The sequence below is a fragment of the Engraulis encrasicolus genome, chromosome 14 (genome assembly GCF_034702125.1).
Source record: "Engraulis encrasicolus isolate BLACKSEA-1 chromosome 14, IST_EnEncr_1.0, whole genome shotgun sequence".
NCBI lineage: Eukaryota > Metazoa > Chordata > Actinopteri > Clupeiformes > Engraulidae > Engraulis > Engraulis encrasicolus.
In genome coordinates this window covers 32,338,670-32,361,359 of record NC_085870.1, presented here as the reverse complement: position 1 = coordinate 32,361,359, position 22,690 = coordinate 32,338,670, and the positions used below count along the sequence as shown (strand labels likewise).

Here is a 22,690-nt window from a genome sequence, read left to right as displayed (position 1 = left end):
AGGTTGGAGGACAGGCGGGACAGGCGCTCTGGGTGGAATGGGGGGGGGGGGGGGGGGGTGTCCCACCAGAGGGTCTCCACATATAGAGTAGAGACAGAACAGACGGGCAGAGATTAGCACATGTACACATCCCATATAGCACACACGCTCACGTGCGCGTACACACGCAGGAACACACACACTCTCAAGTGACCATGCACCCACCACATGTACACGTCCCGTCATATAGCACAGTAAGCACACACACACCACATGTAAACATGTCATTAAGCACACACACACACCACATGTACACACGTCATATAGCATACACACACACCACATCTTACTGTACAGCACGTACACCACAGATAGCCACGCCTCCACTCCACTACCACAAGGACATCCGAGGTCAAGATCCATTTAGAGTCAGGCCACCGCCTTTATCGGATTTTGTCAGTTTTGCGTGCAAAAAAGTTTGTAATGCATGGAAAGAGTTAAAATTAATGCCATTAACACAGATACTACCTAATATTAACTGAGAAAGAACAATAAAAACACATGTCATTGATTTGAAAAATGGATATACTGTGCGACCACAGAAGGAGGTTACCACTTGTAACGTTGTGCAAATAAATGCTCTAATGACAATATTTTCATTCGAAATTCGGAGGCAATGTTATCAGTAGTTTATAGAATGAAACATCAATGTTCATTTTACTCAAACAAATGCTTATAAGAGGTAAAATCTGAAAACATATTATTTCGAAGCAGTCTTTTTCTGTGGCTGTATATGTACTGTATAATGTTTGGACAAGAGCTCTTTGAGTACAAATATGAACAGAGCAGTGGAAGGTATGGGCGAGGGAGCATTGGTAAGGAACAGAGGCCAAGTAACAGAAAACTGAGAGATTATTTTTGAAAACGGGAGTTGCAATGGCTAAGCTCTCTCCTATGTTTGATGACGTGCGTTGTGAGAGCCACAACCTGCCCAAGGACAAGCAGGCCAAAGCGAAAGGAGTTTACTAACAGTGCAGCACACTGATATGAGACAGAGGCATTCACACAGACCAGACCAGCTCAGCTCTAGACATCATCCACACCATGCCACCGCACACGCACATGCACGCACATATTCACACGCTTGCACTTCCGCACCATGCCAGGGTCCAGTCACACAGAGTACACACACGCGCACACACACGCGCACACACACGCGCACACACACACACACACACACACACACACAGAGTACACACACACACACACACACACACACACACACACACACACACACACACACACACACACACACACACACACACACACACAGGCACTGAGACGGGCACTGTGTGGCGTAGCCCTCGTAGGGGGGTGGGGTGGGGGTGTATGGGGAACATGGAGAGAGGGGGGGTTAGATGGGCTTCCAACTAGGAACACAATCATAAATCAGTCAGCTGTTTTCTAAATAAGCCCTCATCCGCATGCATTCCATATGTCCACCCAAAACCATCACTCACATTCATATACATGTTCATATACATAGCCTACATGCTCGTACATTGCATGTGCATAATGTATATCCTATGGCTAAATATATAGTTCAAAGGTGTACTACCTTTACCATGACATCCGATGTCTACATACATACCTGCATGGCAGGCATATGCATATCCATATCCTATGGCTAAATATATAGCAGGAAGTCAGTCACACACCATCTCTACCATATCGGTGTGTCATAAATCAGCCTTACTTAAGGAGTCAATCTAAATGGCTATGGAAATAGCTGATGAAGTGTTTTGCTAAAACAGCACCTCTTCCTCTCCCTTCTCCAAAATGTGCATGTTAGTGGGCACTGTTACGTAAAATGCAATTTATGGGCATTATTCTGGATTATTTTATTGTTCGTTTAGGGTATGACCCCAAGGACGTTGTGAGCATTTTAAAAGAGCACTTCACCTTCATTATATCTTATTGCAGAGATCTGAGGATGCTCATTGAGAATGTCAACAATGAATCAATAATTGACTTTAGTGCATTAAAACGTTGAGAAATAAATACAAATAATTGCAATTAATCGTCAACTTGACTGGCAAGAGACCCTGGTGAAATGGGCTTGACGAATTGTGTGTGAAGAGTTGGGAAGATTTCCATCACTTTGGATTCACCTTTGGGATAAAAACGCTGCTTATCAATTAATCAAAATAAGGTCAATCGGCTAACAATGAATGAATTAAGCGATAATTTACATTCCTAATCCTAAGGTTTTATTGTGCCTAATTGCAGGGAGTGGAATTTAAATGCCAATTACATTGAACAGTTAACAAAGTAAATCAAATGTCCTCTTGGGGCTGCACAATTAATCGAAAATAATCAAAAATCAATCGAAATTGTGATTTCAATCGGGATTTAATCGTGGCAATAGTGATCTACCTTCGAGAGCCTCCTTGAAGCCAGAACATACGGACAGCCTGGTGTTTCTGGCCAGAAATCTGTTCACCTAAGTTTCATGCTATTGCCTTTTATATAATTAGCAGAAATTCATTTTATTTGCCTCATCCCATAAATAATTCATTCTTGGTTTCATTTTGTCATATATATATATTTTTAAATCAGCAAAAATCAATAATCGTGATTAATAATCGTGATTATGATTTTGACCCCCAAATAATCATCATGATTTCTTCCATAATTGTGCAGCCCTATGTCCTCTACTCTATACTGTTGCCTCATTGCAGGGAGTGGTATTTCAATGCCAATGACCTTGATCAATGAAGTAACTCTATTCTACTCTATTCTATTGTGTCTTATTTCAGGGAGTGGTATTTAAATGGCAACTATCTGGTGGTGCTGGTCAGTGTCCTAATTATCTTGCCCCTGGCCCTCATGAAGCAGCTGGGTAAGTCACTATAGTGTGCCTCTTAACCTTTCACTCCCACCTCTGCCAGTCTTTAAAGGAGAACTTCTGACAATTTCGACATGCAGTTGTAATGCTCACACTAACCTGGACTTGTCAGTATCTGAGATTTTTTTTTCTTCAGCCTTTCCTAAGTTCCTGGTCATTGTAATGGGGGCAGGCATTTGTTAACATTCCAAAAAAAACATATTGATTTATTCCCAATAACATCCAAAAGGTTATGCAACATCAGCAGACAACTAGCAAACAGTGAGGGCTGAGTCGAAAAATGCAGCATCACCGGGTACTGACAAGTCAAGGATAGCGTGAGCAATACAACAGCAATTGGCAGAAGTTATCCTTTAACACGTAGCATCACAAGGTGCACTGTGATAACAGTGGAATACAGTACTAGTCACTGTTAGCGGTGTAACGGCATACAAACATCACAGTTCGGTATGTACCTTGGTTTTTGAGGTTAAGGTTCACAATTCATTTTCGGTACAGTATGGGAACAAAATGCCACAACTATTGGCAGAACAATTGTCAGAACACAAATGGAAAAAAGGAAATAATGTACTGCTTGATACCAATAAGTGAAATTAAATCTTAAATAACCAACAAATGTTTCGAACCAAAAATAATTAATTCCTTTTAAACTATTTTATCCAGCCCTTCCCCTTACTACTCCAATCCCGCACAGGTATACTTGTGAATATTAAAGAGCCACCACGCATGTAGTGGCAGCATGTAAAAGCACACTTAAATTGTGCTTGTACTCGCTCGGTACAGCCCTGTACTATACCAAATGCATGTTCGGTACTAATACATGTACCATTACAGGCCTAGTCAAAGACCCTACTACTATCAGAGATTCTTTAAGTATATAGAGATTTGCCAATGTAATAGGTTGCTATGGGCACCTAACATGACCTGGTTCCGGTCTGCCTAAAGGGGTGTGTCATAATACTCCTAGCATTGAATAGAACAGTCCTTAGGTCTGCCTAGGTCTGCCTAAAGGGGGATTTCCCCCCCTCCCCCTTGCAATAATAGAACCCGGAAACAATGGACCAATGGAACCTCTCTCTCTCTACTCTCTCTGCTACTATCGTACTACACCACTACTACATAACTCACCTAAGTAATACATCACGACTTGGTCAATACCATTCTAGCAGCAAATTTATATATAGCGTTGTCTTAGCACATTAAAGGTCCCCGCTCCAAATTTGGGTGTTTAAGGTTTTGGCAAGCTGGTAATCACATTTCGTGTTCAATTAAAAGGTATATTTCTTTACATTCACATGACTCTGATTTTGTACATGCTGAGGATTTCCCGATTGCATCAATGACCATATGAATCCATTTTAAATGTTAATGTGCTCAGTTAGATGAAATTCTTTAACAATGTAAAGGTGTAGCAGAATGTCCGAAAGACCCCAGACCATGAAGAAATAGATCATTAAATTACTATTTAAATTATTATTAAATTATATTAAGTATGCGGTTAAATTCTTTTTTGTATTTAATCATGCTTGTCCTCTAATGTTGTCAGGTTACCTGGGCTACACCAGTGGATTCTCTCTCAGCTGCATGGTCTTCTTCCTCTCTGCTGTAAGTTCCCACGCATGCACGCATGCACGCATGCACGCACCCACCCACGCACGCACACAGATACAGATATTTTCACATGCATGTGGATTACATGCCATTTCTCACATTATAAAGACACGATGTCACAACCCCTATTTCAAAACACACCAAAAAGAAGCATAGTCCTGGCTCGACTGGTGGAAATACTGGCTTTAATCTCCCACCCTCCTGTCGCTTATCTCAGATAGCATAGGACCCCTTAAGTGGTGGCTGCTCTCTGGGTGTTCTCAGGGTGGCTGTTTTCCTGAGCTTGACATCTGCCTCCCTCTGCCAAAAGGAGCCACATACCTGTGATTCCTCAAATAATAGCCATGGCTATGAAGACAGAAATTATTTGGACCAGGCTACAAACAGGGGCAGGCTACATGTTGGAGAAGGCTTTTTTTTTTTGGAACTTTATTGCCCATATCAAACTTCCAGGCAATACAAACACACATTCAATGCAATCCCCCCCCCCCAAAAAAAACAGACACAAAAACAAGTACAACAACTAAAATAACAAAATAAAAATAATAATACAAAAATAGACAAAAAAAAAAAAAAAAAAAAGGTCACCTGGTCATTAAATAGTATACAATATCACTTGGTTATACAAGGTCAAACTAGATTCATGATACCAAACTTCAATATCACAAAGGTTTTAATCTAATTTTAGTCCAAGGATTACTGGGGTCCATCTTCTTATGAATAGTGGTAGTTTGAACTGTAAAATAGCGGTCATATTTTCCATTGTTTTTATCTGTTTAATCTTCTGTAACCATTGAGCTTTTGTGGGTGTACATGTCTGCATCCAATTAACAGTAATCATTTTCTTCGCTGTCATTAACAGAATATGCAACATGTAGCACTGGTCCTTGGAAAGCAAATTCTATGGAATTATCTCCAGCATAAAAATTAAAGGGTCCAGAGGAATGTCAACTCTGAAGACAGTGTCCAAATCTTCTTTAATGTTCTTCCAAAACGTTTGTATCGCTGGACAGTCCCAGAATATATGGGCGTGGTCCCCAACCATGCCACAGTTCCTCCAACAAGTATTGGGGGCAGTATTTGAAAACCTTGACACCTTGAGAGGTGTTCTGAAGAATCTCAATTTCACTTTCCAGTCAAATTCTTTCCACATTTGGCTCCCAATCCCTTTATGACTTGCTGAACAATTTTTTTCCCACGCTTCATCTTCTATAATTGCATTAAGTTCTAATTCCCACTCACTTTTAATATGTAAGGTATTGTCTGAGGTGTCTGTCAAAAGACTTTTATAAATATACGACACTTAATGTTTTGATGAAACTTTATGTTGAGAAACCATGATAAAATAACTTTCAACTTCCATTGGATCTCTTTTTATATAATCCCAGTCGGAGTGTCTGGTGAGATAGCTTCGTATCTGCATGAATCTAAACAAGTTATTCATAGGCAGATCAAATTTTTCCTGGAGTTGTGAAAATGATCTAAGTGTGTTGTTTTCAAACAATTGGTCAATGGTGACTAGACCCTTTTCTGCCCATCTCCTAAATGCCATGTCTGTTAGTGATGGGAGAAAATCAAAGTTTCCCAAAATAGGCATCACCCTTGATAATGCCACAGAGCCTTTTATTTGTTTTTGTACAGTGTTCCAAATCTTTAGTGTATGTTTAACCCACATATTTTCTATTTTTATCTTTTTCTGAGCCCTTCGGTCCAGAAAAGGAAGTACAGACAATGGTATCCCAGTTAAAGAATTCTGTTCAATGGATAGCCATCCAGTTTCTTCAGCATTGGTCATCCATACCACTATCGCCCTGAGTTGGGCTGCCCAGTAATATAGTTTAAGATTAGGCAAACCCAGACCACCCCTTTTTTTGCTTGCCATCAGTATTTTTAGGCGTATTCTTGGCCTTCTATTTTGCCAAATGAATGTTGAGATACGCTTTTCAAGACATTTAATTGTTCTTTGTGGAGTCAAAATCTGGAGAAGGCTTTTAATTAGGGCTGGGACATTAATGCATTCATTTCGATTAATTATTCTCACAAAAATTAACGTGATTAAAAAAAATAACTCATTTTAATCGCACTATAATATCGCTACATAGTTCTGGATTAGACCAGTGTGGAGGGCAGCATTTCGCCTCATGGTGAACAGTCTGCTGAAATTGAAGAGTTCTCTCTTCTTTTAAAAATGAACAATATTTTTAGATTAAGCTTATTTATTGTCATTATTCAAAATCCATGTGAAAAAAAACACTTTTCACTGTTTACAAGTCAGATATTTAAATGGAATTAAAATGTGATTAATTCGATTAATTAATTACAAAGCCTATAGATTAATTCGATTAAAATTTTCAATCAAGTCCCAGCCCTATAACAGCAATATTAGAGGGTAACATACAGACCGATAGAGGCACTGACTGTGACACAATCTACTAAGGCAAGACGTTGATTTATTACAATAATATATTATAGATCAGGTCAGTATGTCACTATGAGAGGCCAAGCTATACTGTAAAATGAGCCTCTCTCTCACTCACTCATGCTCAGGAGATCACACTGTGCTGTAAACTGTGGCATTTCAACACTTTCAACATTAATTCAACAGTTGGGTCGTCTAGAAGAGTGTTAAAAATTTGACTCTGTAAGTGTTGAATCAAGACTACAATACGTACTGTGTAGGAGGTGCCTTGGTGTTGAGAAAATAGGCTTGGAAACAGATTACAACACTGTGGCTTAGACTTCAAAGAGAGCACTCTGACACCCTGAACCACAGTGGCAATGGCTGTGTCACCATCTGCAGAGGTGTTTATTGCCTTCAATATGCATGTCGAATGTGTTTATTCACATCGACATCTATTATAATGTTTGGCCTTCGAAAAGGCTTTAGATGTGGGCGTTTACAGCTGTCTCTTGCCAGCTGGAATTAGCCTGGCAGTTTTTCGTTAGGTCCAAGTCTGCGGTTCCCCTTGGTAGTGATGATAGGAAGGCTGGCTACAGGGGGCACGAGACAGCACTGCATTATATAGTCTATGATTATTTTCCGTTTGCGTAATCAACTGATTATAATTGTTAGATCTCTTAAAGCAGATAGAGTAGTAGTAGAGTAGAGTAGAGTAGAGTAGAGTAGTAGTAGTAGAGTAGAGGAATTTGTTATTTGAATCACCTGTCCCTGTAGCAGGTGTTGTAGAGCCAGTTTCTGTTGCATATGTGGGATAAGATTGCCACTTCTGGCCCTACAGTGGCACTAACGGTAGGGCACTCGTCTACTATTCGGCTGACCCGGGTTCAATTCTTGTCCCGGGTCATTTGCCGACCCTTCCCTGTCTCTCACTCCCAACGTGCTACCTGTCTCTCCTCCACTGTCCTGTCTGATAATAACCAAGAAATACTTTAAAAAAAAGATTGACGCTTTTGATGACGACCACCAATGTCTGGCTCATGTACTCATCGTATTTACATGTTCTCCTTCTTCCTCTTCTCTTCCTGTGTCTGCCCATCTGTCTCTTTTCGTCCTCTCCGCCTGTGTTCCCCTCTCCCTTTCTCTCTTCCTCTTCCTCCGTTTTGTTCTCTATCTCTCTCTCTCTCAGGTGATCTACAAAAAGTTTCAGATCCCCTGTCCTTTTGAAGACTACACCTCCAATGCGACCGCCCATCACATTATGGCTAACGTGACATTGGAGGACCATAGCCACGCCTACCAGAACGGCCACGTTGAGCTGGACGACGCCTGTGCACCCCGCATGATCACATTCAACACACAGGTACACACAGCATTACGCGTGTTTGATATTGCGCAACGACTATATGGGTACGTAATCAGCAATGCATTCTGGGTTGGAACGTTGCATGATGGTCAGACATCGTGTTCGACTTGACCAAATTTAGTCCTGATGTCACAAAGACGCGGCATGTCACATGGTCTCAAACACGATCAAAGCAATTGCAGATGGACCATGCAATTCCTGCAGCTGCTGATGTCTGTTGATACTCATAATTGCTAAGGTCTGCATACCGCCTCCGCGGTGACACTCTTGAACTGTTTAGCCAAAGGGTCACTGATGTCTGCGTAGATGTGTTGTCCCGCACCCCTAAAAAAGTTTGTAATGCACCTCACTTCAACTCCCCCTCCCGGCATGTCCCCCCACACCTCGCTTCTGACGTGCTAAGTAGATCAAACTTGTGTGAGCTCGTCATCTCGTTCAAATTTGTGTTTGACTTTAAATGAGTCGTGTTAGGACCACCGATGCCATGACAGGGAGATCTCGCGGATGTGATAAAGATAGTCGTGGATCGACACAATTTGACTTGAACAAGACTATTGACTCACTATTGACTCACATGTTCACACTCAACTGTCAGTCGTGCCAGCTAGAGCTCACAAACACATTTAACACACAGAGAGCACAGGTTCACACTTGACTCACAGATGTTCAGAGAGCTCAAGGCCACAATGGGCCTTTTTCAGGTGTCATGAGACCTTTGTTTCCATGCATTTCAAGTCTTTGTAGGTTGCATCTGGCATAGATCTACAAACATGCCACTGTTTTCTGCCTGAAGCCAGTACTTTATACCTGAGTCGCTTCAAAACCTTCTTTGATGTCATTGCAAGAATTCGAGGTTAATTACCACTGAATTAGTAGGTTTGCATACTGTGCTATGCCAAACCTTGACGCATGGAGAATGAATGCATGGTTGCCATGACAGTGCCTATACATCTGCAGTTGTTACCGTGGCAACAGGCTCATCTTGGTTGATTAAAGCGGCCTCAACACCTCAATGCTTGCTCAATGTATGGCTGCATTTATCCATAGTGTGTATCTCCCTTCAGACAAAAGCTTCCTGCGAATGACTAAGGAAGCACATACCTCAAGGGTACAGGACATCTTAAGATGCTTGGCAGTAAACAGCCATGATTGTAGCATGGACAATTACCACACACTGATGAACAAGTCACCTACAATTACGAGTCAAAAGGTTATTAGCAGGGTTGGTATTGACAAACGTGTTTCCTCCGGTGTCGATTTAATCTAGGCTGCCATCTCAGCTATCACTGAATGTGAAAAAAAAGTGAAAGCCCATTGGGAAACTCCAACTCCCATTGTCATTGTCATTGTGACACAGCACTCCACAGCACACAAGTGAACACTGCACACAACAAAATTGCATTTATGCCTCACCCGTGCAAGGGGGCAGCCCTCAGTGGCGCCCCATGGGGAGCAGTGCGGTGGGACGGTACCATGCTCAGGGTACCTCAGTCATGGAGGAGGATGGGGGAGAGCACTGGTTGATTACTCCCCCCACCAACCTGTCGGGTCGGGAGTCGAACCGGCAACCTCTGGGATGCAAGTCTGACGCCCTAACCGCTCACCCATGACTGCCCTGACTGCTGTCTAATTCAGAGCAATCTGACTCTTGCAAGCATGTCACGAACCCTGTAAAATGCCTTATGTTACTGCAACACAATAACAACATAAAACTTAATAATAATTGTATTCGTATAGGACAATTCATACAAGACATTCATCTCAATGTGCTTTACAGTTATATTAACAACAATATTTTAAAAATTATATTTATTAGCAATATTTTAAAATAATTTTCCCCTGGGGATCAATAAAGTTACTCTACTGCTCTAATAATAAAAAAATGAAATAAATATAATATGGTTGATAACCAAAGCAGACAAGTAAAAGACAAAAACTATAAATATATATATACTGAACAATAACAAAATACTAAGATGGCATAAAATTCACAGGAATCAGAAAGTTTAGACCAAAAACAAGTGGCATATAGCTACATGGATCAGGGCACGAAGATGTGGCCCCTGGTGGCAGCATTAATGCTCATGAGTCATGGTCATGAATGAAGGCTAAAAAGTCTATACCTTACTGTGCTCACATTCCTCACATCTGAGGAAGGGTCGAGTTATCTTAAATGCCCCATCTTTTAAAAAATGAATAAGAGGTAGCAACAACAACGCCTGGTCGATACAAAGATTTTATCATTATGATCAAAGGTGTTAACATGTGGCGGCCCGGGGAGCTATAATGCTAATGCCTCAGTGGGTGCCTAAAGCTGGGAGATTTGCAGGATTACAAAGGCTGGACTGGCATACTCTGGTGATTTAGATCGGGGATTAAGCCACCCAATTACATGGATGAGGAGTAATAGAGGTATTAGGGCCAGAGATTAAAGTAGCCCCTGGACTCTCACACAGTGCATGTGAATATATGGGTAGAGTTGGTGCTGCTATAGGCTCTTTTTATTGTACTTGTAGGTGTGCACAGCCACTCCATTCTAGTACTGTTTTCAGGCCAGCCAAAGTGCTTAACTGCAAACCACCCCTACCAACTATCCGGTTCCCGAACGCTAAGATTTTCACCATGAACATGTCAGTCGATTTGAGATGAGGTGCGGGATTGAGCGCCGGCATGGTTATCTGTCAGCCTGAACACGCCATCTGTGAATTGGTTGGCCTGTCTATCAGGAACTGGTTTGCTTTTTGGACAGTTTTCATGAGAGAAAGATCTGATGACCTTGTTTTCCTTGAACAATAAGAAATGTTAACACTATATCTGAGTTTGTATGTGTTTTGTATTATAATTATATTCATCTTCTTGCTGTTTTCCACTTGCTCATATCCAGACGGCCTACACTATTCCTATTCTGGCGTTTGCCTTCGTGTGCCACCCTGAGGTCCTGCCCATCTACACTGAGCTTCGCAAGTAAGCACCTCCACCCATTTAAGTCCTTACATACCTACACAACATTTCAGTGTTGATCGCTGAGGGTCAAATGTAACACTATTCTTGTTGGTTCTACTCTCTCTCTCTCGTTGAGTTAACATAGCACATTGTAATGTGGGCAGAGGCTCAAACTTGAGATTTAACCTTTGACCTTCCACCTTTGTCATCCAGTCCTACCGCCAAGAAGATGCAGAGGGTCTCCAACCTCGCCCTGCTCATCATGTACGTGATGTACTTCCTGGCTGCTCTCTTCGGCTACCTGACCTTCTATGGTGAGCTCTCGCGTTTATTACTTCCTCTGTGTTCCTTGAGGATTTTATGTACAGTACACATTTCTCAGTAGACTGTAGCTACATTCAAATAAAAAAAAACATATAAAAGAGTCATTGATTGGTTCTTCTAGTTTTGGTTTATGGAAAATTGGTTTGGTTGGTTGGTGTTGGAATCGGTTTGGGGCTTAGCTCATCTGTTTTGGAATTTCTCAGCTTATAGTTTGAATGCTACATCAGAAGCTAAACGGGCTTTAATACACTGCAGATATTGTGAATTAATACCCCTAGCTACCCAGAGGTAGTGAAAAAGTTTGTTTAATTGACAACTGGCCTCGCACTGACTGTTAATGGATTGCTGATTAGTTAACCAATTCACTTATTAATCAGTGATTTCAAACCACACACTGACTGATGTGAGCTAATTGTTGACCATGATACTGAGTCTCTGGTCTCCTTGACAACCACAGGGAGGGTGGAGCCAGAGCTTCTGCACACCTACAGCCGCATCGACCCCTACGACATCCTGATCCTGTGCGTGCGATTGGCCGTGCTCACTGCCGTCACTCTTACTGTGCCAATCGTCTTGTTCCCTGTAAGTCTGCTCTCCTCTCCTTTCAAAGACAGAAAAATGAACAGTGATGGGCAACCTTGATTCATGAGTTTACAGTCAACTCTTACATATCCCAAATGACCTGGTTTTACCTGTCCAATTCAGCCAGGCATGGTTCATGTGGACAGGTCATTTGGAATATGTGGCACTGGAGGTTGTGCATCACTGTAAGTGAATGTAAAGAATCATAATCGTTATTCTAGGTAGAGAGAGATGATGATGATGATGATGATGATGATGATGATGATGATGATGATGATGATGATGATGATGATGATGATGATGATGATGATGATGATGATGATTTGATGGTGATTATGGTGAGGATGATGACTGAATGTAGCAATAATAATGTGAATGTATGTGTTCATCCATGGTTAGGAGAGAAATTGCCACGACAGTTAGTTGAAGTCATTGCAGAACTAATTGTGGGGTTAACTTGGGGTTGACCCCCAAAGCCAATTGTGCATTCCAATATGCAGACTTGCGTCCTCCACTTGTGCTTGTGGCCTCGTAGGAAGTAATACATTGTGATGACATCACTGACAACAGCATTATATTTCAATATCTAGCAAAAGCTTAATTGTAAAGTCATTTTCTCATTTGCAAACTTGATGGTGAATAAAGAATAGTCCCTCAGAAATTGTTGTGGCTAGGCTGACACTAGGCGGAAACTTCATTGTTTTCTACATGGAGGCCGGGCATCAGCACAACGTGAGGCCACAAGCACAAGTGGAGGACGCAAGGTTGCATATTGGAATGCACCCATTGTCTCTCCATCACACTTCCTCTGGCCCCTCCTGTTCTTTATTGAAAGCGTGAGGTGAAAGTGAAAGCCCAACTGGGAAACTCCAACTTGCCATTGTCATTGTGACACAGCACTCCACAGCATGCAAGTGCACACTGCACACAACAACATTGAATTTATGCCTCACCCGTGCAAGGGGGCAGCGCCCAATGGCCCCCAAAAGGTAGCAGTGCGGCGGGACCATGCTAATGGTACCGCAGTCATGGAGGAGGATGGGGGAGAGCACTGATTCATTACTACCCCCACGGGTCGGGAGTCGAACCGGCAACCAAGTCTGACGCCCTAACCTAGTGTTTCTCAATGAGGTCGGTGCAGTCCCCCAGGGGGCGTTGGAAAGCCCTAGGTGGGCGTTAAGAAGGATACAGCTGAGAGGGGGCATTTATTCAAAAAACGTTGAGAACCACTGCCCTGACCGCTTACCCATGACTATTGTTGGTTTGGTTTGTCCGTCCTCAGGTGCGTCGGGCCATTCAGCAGATGCTCTTCCCCACCAGTGCCTTCAGCTGGCTGCGTCACATCGCCATCGCCGTCATCCTCCTCACCTGCATCTGCATGCTCGTCATCTTCGCACCTAACATCCTCGGCATCTTTGGCGTCATCGGTAAGTCACGAGAAGACACCACCACACTCGTGTGTGTGTGTGTGTGTGTGTGTGTGTGTGTGTGTGTGTGTGTGTGTGTGTGTGTGTGTGTGTGTGTGTGTGTGTGTGTGTGTGTGTGTGTGTGTGTGTGTGTGTGTGTGTGTGTGTGTGTAATCTGCTGCCCACTCTTTCCAAGACCAACGCCCTAACCATTAGGCCGTGGCTGCCTCGACACCATTTGAGCAGGTTACACGTGACACCACTGGGATATCAGAGGGATTTACACATTACATCAAGCATGCATACTCCATAGCGTGTGTGTGTGTGTGTGTGTGTGTGTGTGTGTGTGTGTGTGTGTGTGTGTGTGTGTGTGTGTGTGTGTGTGTGTGTGTGTGTGTGTGTGTGTGTGTGTGTGTGTGTGTGTGTGTGTGTGTGTGTGTGTTTGTGTGTGTAGGGGGTAGGGGTGTAGGGGTGTAGGGGTGCTGACAGCATTGGCTGGGCACAGGGGAAAAAATCTTCTCAAATGGCCCCCTACCCAATACATCTTATATAATGAGGACCCAATTCTGGGGCCCCTTCTCCCTGGGTCTGGAACTGGCCTGTGTGTGCCCCCTGTCGGCTTCCCTCTGTGTGTGTGCGTGTGTGTGCGTGTGCGCGCGCGTGTGTGTGTGTGTGTGTGTGTGTGTGTGTGTGTGTGTGTGTGTGTGTGTGTGTGTGTGTGTGTGTGTGTGTGTGTGTGTGTGTGTGGGTATGGGTGTGTGTGTGTGTGTGGGTGGGTGTGTGTGTGTGTGTGTGTTGCACTGCGTTAGTGTGTACTGTATGAGTGCTGGTGTTGAATATCCCCATTGCGTCCTGCTGTTGTGCGTCTCAAATTGCTGATGTCATTGCTAACGGGACACTGACCCTCCCCCCCACAACCACCGCCTACCCAACCACACCCCCAAACCAAACCCCTTCCCGTTCCCGCCCCACGGCCTTGACAAAACATGGATGTTTTGCAATGATAACGCACACGTGGGCTGAGCAAATATTTCAGAGTTGCCATCACCCCACATAAATGGGGCAGGCATGAGGGTACAAGCGTTCAAAGTTTGGGCTGTATTGCACAGATTGCTTTATTTGCTCAGAGTCTCCTGAGTTGTAAAAGGGCTGAATGGAAGGTTCTGGTATGAGGCAGTGGAAACCACATTCATGAATGGAGCCATGTGCAAAGTCTCCTGACAAAGATGTTGTGGCATCAGTGTTACATGGCCAATTTGTTAAAGGACAATTTGAGAGGGTCTGCAAAAACACATTTTCAACAAAAAATGTAATATAATATGTCATACAACAGATATACAGTAATATAATATAATATAATATAATACAATACAATACAATACAATACAATGCAATACAATGCAATGCAATGCAACGCAATGCAACACAATGCAATGCAATGCAATGCAACGCAATGCAACACAATGCAACACAACACAACACAACACAACGCAACGCAACGCAACACAACACAACACAACACAACACAACACAACATAATATAATATAATATACGGTAACCGTTACCTTGGCTGTGTCTGAAACGGGCACTAACTGTTATGTCGGAGACCCAGGTTCAATTCCAGCCCAAGGTCATTTCCTGACCCTCCCCTGTCTCTCTCTCTCTCTCTCTCATTACTTTCCTGTTTCCTCTCAAACGGTCCTATCCAATAAAGGCAAGCTCCAAAATCCCTAAAGGATGAATACAAAATAACAATAATAAGAAATGAGGAATACATCTCTCTGTGTTCCCCCAGGTGCCACCTCTGCCCCCTGCCTCATCTTCATCTTCCCTTCCATCTTCTACCTGCGCATCGTGCCTGTCGACAAGGAGCCCATGACCTCCACCACCAAGATTGTGGTAAGCAACACCACATAACGCACATCCGTACAGGGCTTGACTGGCCATCTGGCATAGCAGGCATTTCCCGGTGGGCCCCATACCCTCGTAGGCCCCTATTTTCAGAAATTTCTGAAAATAGGGACCCACAAGGATGCGGCGCCCACCAGTGAGTCAGTTCTGCGCCGCTAATTATAAAGGGCCCCTTTAAGCCAAAAGTGCCCGGGCCTTATTTCTCCCCCAACACCAGGGTTGGGGAGCCTTTTTCATTCGAAGGGCAACTTCAAATTCCTCCAAGGGCCGTAAAAGTCCTCCAAGTACTATGAACACAAACCAGGATTTCCCCCTACACTTAAGGCCTTTATCGAAGTCAGCCACCTTTAAAACAGACATGACCTTCTCTAGGTCCCCTGAAATATAACTTCATTGTATTGCAAATGTAATTTCTAAGATTCCCTTACCAAACATGTCATATTTCATGGGAAGCTGCATATCATGAAAATGATATCGCTGCCTCATAAAACGGCCTTAATGCAAGCGACTTCGAATTGTTTTTCTCTGTTGTGTCGACTTACATCTCTCTCTCGCTCTCTCTCTCTCTCTCTCTCTCTCTCTCTCTCTCTCTCTCTCGCAGGCCGTGTGCTTTGTTGTTCTTGGTCTGGTCTTCATGGTGATGAGTTTGAGTTTCATCATCATCGATTGGACAACAGGCAGCAGCAGTGGCTTGGGTGGACACTAGGGGGGGCCCTCACCGTAGACGGTGTGTGTGATGTGTACTTGTGAGAATGTAAGAATAAGTGTGTGTGTGTGTGTGTGTGTGTGTGTGTGTGTGTGTGTGTGTGTGTGTGTGTGTGTGTGTGTGTGTGTGTGTGTGTGTGTGTGTGTGTGTGTGTGTGTGTGTGGTGGCTAGTCAAGGTGAGGGTGAAAGTCCATCAGTAGGGTATCCGGGATGCGGGACAGTGAAAAAGACTTTTGATGGTTTTTTTTATGTACAAAAGTTCTCTTTAACAAACCAAAAACATATCAGTCTAATGAGAAAGCCCTGGGTTCAATCCAGTGGACCTGGGCCTTTTTTTAAAAAGGAAGAAAATCTGCTTTTATTCTTCTATTATCAATTTGATCAATTTTGTTTTATATTGATTTTGTAAGTATTGTATCACACCCAAAAAGTCACTGTGTTATTCAACATTGACTGACAAACAAACTAGCACAAAAAGTTAGGAAAGAACCGGCAACTATTATTATTATTATAAATAACATCTGTCCAATGGCCGTAAATTCTTCCTTATACCAGGATATTGAAACTACTCTTATGTACTGCAGAATCAGATAATACAATAATTCCCCAATTCTCAATTGTTCACTCACAACAACATGTGTTGAAGAGGCAAAGAAAGGTGTATCCAAAATCGGACGCGTTTATTTTTCTCCAACTACAGAATGTCCTTAGTGTCAACCAGAATTTATCTCTTCCTACATACCTCACCCTGCCATCCCTAGTCACGCCCCATACATACATACATACACACAGCACAGCAGTATGTTTAAAGGTATTTTGTACACTTTTTTTCAGTAGGGAAACACTTGATATTATGTGCGTGTATGTACATATGTAGTGTTAGGTACTTATCTATATGTATATACGCACACACATGCAGACAGGCGCTCACGTTGCCTTTTTGATGTTATTTGCCTTTTTATTAGAATGATACGCTAATGTGATTTTTAAGGTGAATGTCTGTAGAAAAAGAAAAGGGAGATGGTCAGTCGTCAGAAGTATTTCCCCGACTCTGATTTTGAGTGGAGTAGCAGGGTTTGTGCTGCTGTTGTGTGAAGTGCCAAAGCCTGCTGTAAACCACATATTAGATCACAGATCAAAGTTGGGCTCGATAGACTCCCGACTTCTCTGTACATGCCGAATAGATTATTATTATTATTATTATTATTATTATTATTGTTATTCAGGAGAGGTTCTTGAAAAAATAATGAAAACATCCAAAAAACATAATATCTATTTATTTTAATATGTATGAAGCATTTTTAATTATTTTTTTCCAGACATACACATTTTAGCAAACCGTGTGAGTAATCCAATATATTATTATTATTATTATTACCAGGTACTTGATTCTTTATTCCAGTGCCTGTTTTGTATATTAGACTAGAGACACAATGATTCAGGAGTTACTATGTGCAAATCAGCAGTCTCAGCTTTTTGAAGTTTTGCAGGACAAAAAAAGGGGCTTAGCTTCAGGATGGCTCACTACTGCCCCCTAAGGGCTTCTTTGTTGTGTGTTTGAATGTGGTAGTTTACAATGTATTGTCTTTGGATCACTGAAGGAGCCTCTCCTGATACTTAGGAGATTTGTAGTGTTACTTCAACACTGAGATTCAAGATTCAAGATTCAAGATTGGTTTAGTGGTCCCCAAAAGGAAATTTGTCTCAAGTTGCCACATAACACCTAACAAAATGCAGTGACAGTATAGACTTACAGTGTAGTCATAGAGATAGGCTACTCAGAATACATACGTAGTGCACCCTTCGAGAGCAACACTATGGGTGTCCCTCTAAGTGTTGAATTAACTCTACAAAATGTATGCTGTAGAGGGCTGTTGCCAGCAGACATATTCAACTGGTACAGCACGTGGCCTTTCCTGCCCCTGCCACGCTAAAGAGGCACACGTGAAACTGATGCCAGCTTGCAGAGGCCTATGCCCACACTCGAAACAAACCAGCTGGCAATAGGATATTAGTGCAGTGGAAGTGTTGAGAAGACGTGGCATACTCTAAATTCTGCCACTCTTAAAAGAGGTGCTAGTGGGTAACTTAAGTAGACCTCCCTCCTGCCATCTAATACAGTTACAGGCACTGGCTGAGCTAGTATCCAGGCTTTTAGCTGACTTGGCAGCGCGCCCTCCTCCTACACCAGAGTTTGTTGTGAGGTTGTGGGGTCGAGACTGCGTTTGGACTGCGCAAGATGAGGTCCATTATACCCACACTTAACCCACAGTCACACTGGTAATTGGATTGTTTTGGGAAGCAGTGTCATGCTCTGAATTGTTATTTTTTTGTTTTCCTGTAACCCATGAGCAGACAGACAGACAAGTGTGATTTGTGTTGTTATATAAGGCAGTTGTTTGTCCAGTTGTGTTAGAAGTGGAGCAGTAATTGATGTCAGTGCGCTGTAGTATTTTTTGTTTACTTCCTGTATGTCCCCGTCTGAACACCGTATTATCAGAGAGAGTAGAGACAGAGAGGTTCCATTGGCCCATTGTTTCCGGGTTCTATTATTAGGCAGACCTGAGGACTGTTCTATTCAATGCTAGGAGCATTATGACACGCCCCTTTAGGCAGACCGGAACCTGGTCATGTTAGGTGCCCATAGAAACCTATTATGTTGGCATATCTCTATACTTAAAGAATCTCTGGTATTACCCTTCCCTGGCCTGGATACAGACTGGGGTTCCAAAGGTGTACTGTGTTGGCACCACAAGAGCACACTGCACTACGGCGCACCAGCTACCAGTACAGTGCTAGGTGCAGTGAAGATAACTGTTAAACATATTCACCCTACATACTGTATATCCGCACTTACAATGACTTGCTCATGTGTAACAGCTGCCCACAAGCTTGTTACAGCAATGTTCGAGCACTTATTTGAGCCAAAAGTATATTTTTTTCTTCGTATTTGCTTTGCTTTATTTCATATTTACACTTCATTTTAGGTCATCTTTTGTACATTTTCACTTCTTAAAAACTGCACCTCTGAATAGGAAAAACTTTACGTTACGAATTCATCCTTGCAGATCACAAAGCTTGTAGATATGGTCTGATGCCTCACATGCAATATATTCTAGCATGCAACACAATTCCAATCTTGCTGTCGATTTTGGACTTTTGCAAGGCATTCGACTTTTAAATAATTGTTAGTGTCCGGCATTTCATACGGCCTTAGTCTGTCAGATCTTCGTTTGTGAAATATCGAATAGTGTTGCCTCAAGACAGGCCAGTCTCTTTAAATCAACCTTACAGACAACTCTGGCTGGCTGCCATGATAGACCACATCCACAACTGGCCAGACAGACAAACAGTATTACCTGAGAACATGCGACTGAATTATTTAACACAATCCAGCGCAGACAGGCTCGCCTGTCGCACTATTGTTTCAGGTGACAGTTATGACACATCAGAGCTGCTGCCACCAACGCTCACCAGATGGGCATGCTGAAATATTAACACGCGTGTCTACTGTCTAGAAGCAGACAACCAACGCTAATATCATGTCACCTTTTGTTGAAGTCATGTACATTGTCTGTGTAAAGTACACTAACATCACGCACCTCAGTGCACAGTGCTGTGTGTGGTTTTCAACAACACTATTTGTGAGGAAACAAAAAAAAATCAAAAGGTGTACATCCCTTGCAAGGGTAATGGTCACTACATGCTCTAAACTACATTATTTCTGTAGAGAATTGTAATATGTAGTATTATTACATACCGTGTATAATGTGCTGCTGACCTAACAATGTCGAGAGAGAGACAGACTTTATTAATCCCCAAGGGGACATTGGCAGTGGCTGTGGTTCATCATCATAAATAACGTATTGTTTCTAATATAGAGAGTCCATCAGCACTGAAGGAAAAGGTAGTGATGAAATGTATGTCCTCTCTCAGTACTAAAATCTTTTGTCACTGTCAAGTTTTGATGTCTGAGATTGACTCGCACAATGCCAGCATGTGCTGTCCAGTGCTGTGAGTGCGCTTTTCAGTTCTAAAGACCTTATATCAGTGTCATGTGTTGTGCCTTGACATGTGTTGTGCCTTTGGCATAATGTCGATTTTACAGAAAAAAAAAAGAAAATTGTGTATCAGTCAAAATTCTTGTCAGTGTGTCACACTATTTGGATATTTGATTGTTGTACAGTAATGTTTTGTTTTTGTTTGTTGTCGTTTCTTTTGGTATTTTTGTGTCTCACTGCTGCTCACTTCAGCTGCTCCACTGTGGCTGTTGTCTTCTTAATTCAAACCGAAAAGTAACGTGACGTGGACCTTCAGCCATTACCTCACTGCAGTAGTAACTGCTTTTTATAAAGAAGAATATATTGGTGCCAAAAACCTTACAAAACTACAATCTGCCTTCATTTTTACTTCACTCTCCCTCTTATTCACAATCTCCTGTTTAGAACACAGATGATTTAATGCGTTCACAAACATGAATTTTCTCTTTTATTGTTTCCCTTCTCAGTGACCTTGTGTATGTATACAAACATGATAGTTGATAGTTGATGTCAAAGAAATCATTTCTGAAAAGAGTTTAGATTTTTGTTTGCGGGTCTTTGGGCGCCCTCTGTGGCAAACGTGAATTATGTCCATGTATATAAAAACTACCAGCTTCTATATTTCATGACTATTTAGCTTGTATAGTGTAAATAGCAGTTTTAGTTTGACAATAAAAACAAATGTATTTGTTTTTAAAAAAACCTACCTTTTCCCCTTGTGATTCTTCCTACCTTTACTTATTGACTCTTGTTTCTCCTGTAGGCCTGTAATGTAGGCTGATGTAGGCCTGTAATGATAAAAAAAGTCTTATATTATGAGCTTACAATGAGTACAATGAGTTATTACCACCCACCAGGCACCAAGTCCAAAGGCGCAGACCAGTCCCGTCACTAGGTTTGAGAGACAGAGGGGGCTTAGCCCCAGAGGAAGAGTTTTTTTTCAGCTCACCTGCTAAGGTTTTGTCTATAAATTCATTATTTTAAGAGCAAAGAAATCCCGCACACTGTCCATTCCACCAACAAACTTTAATACATTGTTTCGGTCATCCGACCTTCTTCATGTTGTATTAAAGTTTGTTGGTGGAATGGACAGTGTGCAGGATTTCTTTACACTTATGACAACCCCACTGGGATAATATCCTACGCACCTGCCCACCTACAGAGGTGTGCAAAAGCGTCTTCTTGAAGAAATATTTTAAGAGCACCATAGCGATTTTTAAACACTAGTTACAGTGAATTTTTGTTTGAATTTTTAATGAATATTCCTTATATGTAAGCTAAACAAAACATTTTAAAATGTTTCAACTGATTACTTTATGTACGGAAGTTAAAATAATTGGATAAAAATGCAGAGAGCATAATTTACACAAGGACTAGGAACTTTAAGGAGTCACTAACTGCGCGTCTCCAGGAGAAGCAGTGGTCAGGAAGCGATTCATTCAAACAGGTTCCTTACTTGGAAAACTATGCATCCCCGGCAGATATTAGGTCATTTTTACTCCATTAGTAGCTATTTTAATCAGTCCATGTGTGTTTTCAAACTGTTAAGACAAATATTAAAGCTCAACTATAATTTCAAGACAATGTCAAATGGATTTATTACACAGGTATTGTGAGTGAAAATTGGTACTTTGGATCGGAAGATTTCATCCGTGTAAGTAATTACACTTTTCTCGAGGTGTTGGTCACAAAGCACAATCCTCTACCTGTCCCCCCATCCCCCCCGCATAACATATTGCTGTGCACCCTGCTTTTATTGCTGTGCAGTAGGATATAAGTGGCATTAAACAATAAATAAGCAAACATGAACTTGTATTCAGATTCGTATTCAGTGCACCACTGCATTTGTTTTTGGAAAAATGTAAAAAAAGTATATATATATATATATATTATTATTATTATTATTATTTGCAAAATCGTTAAAGGGGGGGCTAATTCTAATGTAAGGGGGGCTAAAGCCCCCCTAAAATAGGCCTAACGACGGCCCTGGCGCAGACTATGACCATTAATCAATCTAATTATCAATGATCAATGATCAATTATTAATCAATCTAATAATTTCAGTAAACACTACTATGCTTGCTGCATATAAGGGCCTTGTGGACACAATGACATGTAATGGTTATCTAATGAAGGAATTAATTGCACTCGCTCAGTAGTGTAGAGCTGACACGTTTCCAGGCCTTGGCTGTGTGGACACTAGGGGGAGGCCTTACTCTATTCCTACAAAGTTACAGTAGCCTGCCATCACTTGAATGGATACATACGGCTCTTTTCAGGTCAACCCGTTGATTACCAAGCTGCACTCAGTACATCACATTCAATCTAATCAGTAGTGTACTGCATCTAGAATACAGCTGTTCATTTTCTTAGATTTGACAGCATTAAATAAGTCTGACTATGAAAATTCGTATTTAAATAGGCCTACTACATTTCCCACAATTCTGTAGCAGCGTGACTGCCTGCTCATAAAACCCCGTGTATCTTCAACACGAAGTGCTCTGTTGTGTTTATG

At 42.0% G+C, this 22,690-nt stretch overlaps 1 protein-coding gene across 3 annotated transcripts in view; it reads left to right on the top strand.

Annotated features, from left to right (window-relative positions):
* slc38a3b (solute carrier family 38 member 3b) overlaps positions 1–20,235 on the top strand; it is a 52,253-nt gene extending 32,018 nt beyond the window's left edge. For all 3 annotated transcript variants that reach the window (XM_063215443.1, XM_063215442.1, XM_063215441.1), the window contains 9 exons: positions 2,799–2,881; positions 4,434–4,492; positions 8,086–8,259; positions 11,147–11,226; positions 11,419–11,519; positions 11,987–12,111; positions 13,394–13,538; positions 15,314–15,417; positions 16,031–20,235. In XM_063215443.1, coding sequence (XP_063071513.1) covers positions 2,799–2,881; positions 4,434–4,492; positions 8,086–8,259; positions 11,147–11,226; positions 11,419–11,519; positions 11,987–12,111; positions 13,394–13,538; positions 15,314–15,417; positions 16,031–16,135 — 976 coding nt within the window. In that variant the 3' untranslated portion in view covers positions 16,136–20,235. The remainder of the gene's footprint in view (positions 1–2,798; positions 2,882–4,433; positions 4,493–8,085; positions 8,260–11,146; positions 11,227–11,418; positions 11,520–11,986; positions 12,112–13,393; positions 13,539–15,313; positions 15,418–16,030) is intronic.
* The last annotated feature ends 2,455 nt before the right edge of the window (positions 20,236–22,690 follow it).